The following is a 5,920-nucleotide window of genomic DNA, read 5'->3' as shown; positions in this document are numbered from 1 at the left end:
ATAATATCATCTGAACAGCTGTTGTAGTACTGAAATAAATATTACAATTTGGAAATTGATCAAAAAGTAGATAATTTTCCTTTCTTGAATTTTTTATTGATATTGAAATTTGAAACATCAACATTGATGGAAATAATATCAAGTACTTTTTCAAAGTGGTAAAATCGATAGTATCGATATGGCAGTGAGAATCGCAATTTCTTCTGTTCAGCTGATCTCTGTTTTGATTTTGATTCACACAAATTCAAATCTTTCCTTCTTTATAATTTCTACTTTTATTCATATGAAACTTATTCTATCAGCACTGAATTAATTTACTATTGAAAGCAAAAATTATTTCTATGGGATCAGTAAACGTGTACATTCTGGTATGAAAATCTGAATTAAATAGAAAATAGGCTATATTGAATAGACAATATAACCTAACTTTTTGACACGATATTATTATCTAGTTCACCATGATTTGCTATGTTATGTAAACTTTACAAAGATAATTCTTTGATATTTTGAATCAAATCAAGGGTCATAGTAACTTTCAAAAATGTGGTATGATGGTATGGGTGAGAAAAACATGGATACACTGCACAGTAAGTTCTCTTTTTGATGTTTTATAGAATAGACTAACCAGAAAGGTTGCTTCTCGATTGCTAGAACAGCAAGAGAGAATATTCCATCCACTCTATGTGTAGCCCAGTCAACGAAGTGTTATAGAGGCAAAAGTTTGTAAGACAATTTCTGACCCCGCAGTTCTGTTTAGGATAGTGAGGAGGTAAACATATCAAAAGTCCCCACCACTACTCCCAATGCTAAGGGGGGGGGGGGTGTTTCAAAGCTACAAGTTTTTTGTTCCTCGCATATAACTAGAAAACTATGCATTTTACAGACATGACTATCCAATAAGAAATTGAAGCTTACATAATTTCCTATAATATTGATCTTACAACTTTCCCTATAGTCTCTCACTTCTCGAGATATCCGCTCTAAAAGATGTGACATTTTTGAAAAAACACATTTTCCCTCAATTTTCTGCTATTTTTGCTCTTATAACTTTTTGAATATTAATGGGAAAAATCCATGCTGATCATGAGCTTATAGAGCTTCAAATTCTCTTCAATTTGATTTATAATTTCACAAGTTTACGCACATCCCCACGACTGTTGCAGCAGCTTCAGTGTTGGGTGTGAGATCTTCAGTTATGCAAAAATAGACCAATTGACAAAGGAATTTGGAGAGAATGTTTTGAACTTAATTTTCGACTTCGCAGCTTTGTTGAGACCAGTTAGGGGGTGAACATATTAAAAGTCTCCATCCCTATCCCTTGTGCTAAAGGGATGAGGGTGGTTTAAAAGTTGCATTTTTCAATGTTTTGCTTACACGCTCATATCTTGAGAAAAATGCATTCAACCGACATGACTAACTATTCACAAATGAAGCTTGATACGTTTTCTACAATATTTGTTCAGTGGTGATTTGTGATATCTCCAACAGTTTCCGAGATAGGCTATACGCTCTTAAAAGTGTGAAATTGTTAAAATAACAGCTTTTAATCCTATTTTTTGATGTTTCAGGGCCTACGACTCTCCAACAATGCATAAAAGAATGAATGCTCACCGTAGATTTGTAGAGCTTTGTTTTCTCTTTAATTTGATGTATTATTTCACTACTTAATGTTTTTTCTTTCGATTGTTATAGCAGATTCAATGTGGGGGGTGAAATTTTTATTTTTTAACAATTGATCACTTGACAATGAAATTTGAGTCTGGAACATATGGTACACAATTTTTGCCTTCTTAGCTTAATGGAGACTAGTTGGGAGGCAAACATAGCCAAAATACGCATCTCTAACCCGTGTATTGAAGAAGTGGAACTGCTAAGCTGACACTTGTTGCAGAGTTGAAAATTTCACCCACCACATTGAATTCGCTATAACAATCGAAGGAAAACATTAAGTAATGAAATAATACATCAAATTAAAGAAAAAACAAAGCTCTACAAATCTACGGTGAGCATTCATTTTTTTGATGCATTGTTGGAGAGTCTTAGGCCCTGAAACATCAAAAAATAGGATTAAAAGCTTCATTTGTGAATAGTTAGTCATGTCGGTTGAATGCATTTTTCTCAAGATATGAGCGTGTAAGCAAAACATTGAAAAATGCAACTTTTAAACCACCCTCATCCCTTTAGCACAAGGGATAGGGATGGAGACTTTCAATATGTTCACCCCCTAACTGGTCTCAACAAAGCTGCGAAGTCAAAAATTGTGTTCAAAACATTCTCTCCAAATTCCTTTGTCAATTGGTCTATTTTTGCATAACTGAAGATCTCACACCCAACACTGAAGCTGCTGCAACAGTCGTAGGGATGTGCGTAAACTTGTGAAATTATACATTAAATTAAAGAGAATTTGATGCTCTATAAGCTCATGATCAGCATCGATTTTTCCAATTGATATTCAAAAAGTTATAAGAGCAAAAATAGCAAAAAATTGAGGGAAAATGTGTTTTTTCAAAAATGTCACATCTTTTAGAGCGGATATCTCGAATGGTGAGAGAGATATAGATGAATTTGTAGGATCAATATTATAGGAAATTATTCAAGCTTTAATTTCTTATGGAATAGTCATGTCTGTAAAATGCATAGTTTTCGAGTTATATGCGAGAAACCAAAAAATAGTCCCTTTGAACCACCCCCACCCCCTTAGCACAATTGGTAGGGGTGGGGACCACCTTGATATGTTTACCTCCTGACTACTCTAAACAGAACTGCGGGTCAAAAATTGTCTTCCAAACTGTTCCCTCTAAACCGTTCTTTGAGCATTCATTGCCTGGACTAGTGAGGTAACATATAGTTTCAATTATTTGGTTGCAGTATGCTATCTAAATTGAAACCTGGGTGTATGCACATAGAGAGCGGTCAGGCGTTCTGAGCTAAAATTAATATTCGAATTAACACGTCAGAGGAACGCTTATCATTTTATTAAAGTGATACTGAAGCTACAGATACTATCTCTGTCTGAGTAAGTTATCTTGTTTTTATTTAATTGGGAAATTCAACTAGAACGCTTGTACTTTATTTGACTGCCGACATTTTCTACATGAAAAGAAGGTGACCGTATAATTCGGAACGCATGACCGGTCTCTGTGTGCTCACCGTTAAGGTGCTATTCCTTGGAGGCGTTTCGCCGTTTCGAGTCGTACAGCTATAAGTAGGCTTGTCGGCTATAAGCAGGAAGCTCCAGACTCAACGTTACAGCCGTCACGGCTAGAGCACATAACCTATAAATTCATCAGATTCGATGATTCATTGGATATGAATCGTAAACACAATATGATAGCCAACTTTTATAGGTAATCCATCTGTTGGCATAACTCTCATACAACTTAAAAATTCATTGAGTCATCAAATCTGAGTTTAAAGGTTATGTACTCTAGCCGTGACGGCTGTAATGTTGCGTCTCGAGGTTCTTGCTTATAGCCTGCCTAAAGCTTGCTTAGACAAGCCTGCTTATAGCTGCGCGTTTCGAAACGCCTCTCAAGGAATTGCACCTTTAGGCTCGTGTTACACTAATACCAGGCGCACACCAACGCGAAAGTTTTGTTGCGGTGCGAATCCAATTCGCAGAACTTGCCGTGCGGAAATTTAATACCACTGCGGTGTATGTGCTGGCGCAAACCATTGCGTTGCGAATAATTCGCAGCATTTGCAGCGCTTTCTCGTGTTGCGAATTTTGTGGCGAGTTCTGGAACTACACTAGTTTCGTCTGCCTTGTAAACAACATAAGTCAACTCGATTATTCTCCACATTGCGATTATTTCGCTTCCCAGTGTGCGTGCCCAAATATTTCGCAACGAAAATTTCGTCTGGAAACCGCAGTCTGAATTCTTGAAAATTCCGCAACGAATTTGTTCGCATCGGTGTGCGCATACCTTAGGCCTCCATTGGTTCGCCAGCAACCAGTAATTGACTGCCGGACTGGCTACCTGAGTGAGACACCAATCTCCCTGGACTCCCCGTTGCTTGGCCACCCAATGGTTGCCGAGACTGGTGACTCAATGTCATTGTAATTCAAGCCTAAATCCTTCAATTTGTGATGGAGGTTCATGTTACTGTACATAGCTTATAAATCGATATACTTTACTCCTAGATTGAGTAAATGATAGAAAAATTCGATTGATTTGAGATGGCTCAGGGATATGCGTTCATTGATACAATTAGTTTCGTCAGTAAGATGACAATCTTGAATTTCAGTTCTAATCTTCCAAAACCAATAAGTGGATAAGAAAGACAGCGAGACATTTTAGCATAATTTTTATTCCCTTGTAATAAAAACTTTACTGACGAATAAATTGTCAATATGTTTATTGTGTAGTTGATATTCTGGTAATTATTTGATAATTTCTATAATACAATAATTTTGACAATTTCTCAACATTTTTATTTAATATCAATATGTTCCAGATTCTGTAGCAGAAGCAGTTCTCAGAAGCTATGGGCGATTTGTTGAAGATCACAGCAAATATTTACACAAACAAAAAGAATCATGGACAAGATTAGACCCTTTGAGAAATCTACTCGGAACTAAGGTGAATCAAAATATACTTGTTATATAATATAGGTAAAGTTATCCTTGAATATTATAAGTACAGTTATTATTCTAAAAACACTCCACTTGAATGGGCTAAGTTTTTAATAATAAGGGGTACTACAAGTTTTCATATTGTTTTTATCAATTAGTTATTATTCTGTACATTCTAATCAACTTAGAAGGTATTATAGATAGAAAGTCTAGTTTTCATTTAAGGTCTCAAAGTGTTCCATCATTTTTTGTTTTCAAATGCAAGTGACAAGCGCTCGTATAAGGGCCAAGCCACACGAGGCGTTTTTCAGTTGGCACGACTGGACAGGAAGCTCTCTGATTGGCTGGGTAAGAAGTAATCCAATCGGAGAGCTTTCTGTTCTGTTGCGCCAACTAAAAAATCGCCTTGTGTGGCTTGGCACTAAGTGATCGCTCTCATTGGCCAGCACAGTTGACATTCAAATTCAAATTGTTTAGTGTTTACATCAGTTTAGAACAAAATACACCACATCAACCAATCATCACACAACTCATCAGATATAAATAGTAATTAAAAAGAGACAATTTTCAACATGTTCAATATAAATAATAACAAGGAATAAATTATTGTATCTTGGGAACATTATCAAGTATTTACTTCAAACTTATTATAGTTTATACATAATTTTAATTATAATTCAGCTATTTACATTCAAAATTTTATAAAGTGGAGAAAACATAACCTATCTTCTGGACTTTTCTAGTGGATCAAAATTCGGGGGAGGAACAGTTTTGGGCTGCGCATTTTGATCCTCCACTAAATTACGTATTTTAAGAAATAATTGTGTATCATTGAATCAATAAAAGAGTAAGAACACTTCCAGTGATGTTTGGAGAACATCTACAACATCTGTCATTATCTTTCATCTTCATTCCTTTGAACTAGATTGGGTATAACCCTCGAAAAAGTATGGAAATGCTCGTAAAATCCACATTGATCATGAAATAGAATTTACTGAGTATCTTTGTTTTCAGTGGCAACCTCGAGAAGATGCCTCGTTATTGGCTATTGTTGACAGCAGCAATAAAGTCCTGGACAAGGTTGTTGTTGTGTTTTCAACTCTCATACTAGACGTGGACGATTTGTATGAGCATGCGGAAAAAAATGTTATCCAACATATACTCTTCTACGGTGAACGTTGTAAGTTGGACGTCTTTTAACTCCTGTGAGATCAATTTACAATTATATTGTACTTCCTTTTCAGACAAAACAGATAACTCCATCCTTTTCTAACTGTGAAACATTGCCCAATTTCCAGGAATATTTGTAATAAGTTATGTAGAAATATAATGACATACTAATCT

The 5,920-nt window shown here is 35.7% G+C and overlaps 1 protein-coding gene across 1 annotated transcript in view; it reads left to right on the top strand.

Moving 5' to 3' along the window:
• Nucleotides 1-207: 207 nt before the first annotated feature.
• The window catches only part of LOC111044752 (WASH complex subunit 4), a 156,063-nt gene continuing 150,350 nt past the window's right edge, over nt 208-5,920 (top strand). The window contains exons 1-3 of the mRNA XM_022329972.2: nt 208-587; nt 4,459-4,583; nt 5,591-5,756. Of these exons, the coding sequence (XP_022185664.2) occupies nt 542-587; nt 4,459-4,583; nt 5,591-5,756 (337 nt within the window). The 5' untranslated portion in view covers nt 208-541. The remainder of the gene's footprint in view (nt 588-4,458; nt 4,584-5,590; nt 5,757-5,920) is intronic.

The sequence above is a fragment of the Nilaparvata lugens genome, chromosome X (genome assembly GCF_014356525.2).
Source record: "Nilaparvata lugens isolate BPH chromosome X, ASM1435652v1, whole genome shotgun sequence".
In the NCBI taxonomy this organism is placed as follows: Eukaryota; Metazoa; Arthropoda; class Insecta; order Hemiptera; family Delphacidae; genus Nilaparvata; species Nilaparvata lugens.
This window is presented reverse-complemented; position numbering and strand designations above follow the sequence as displayed.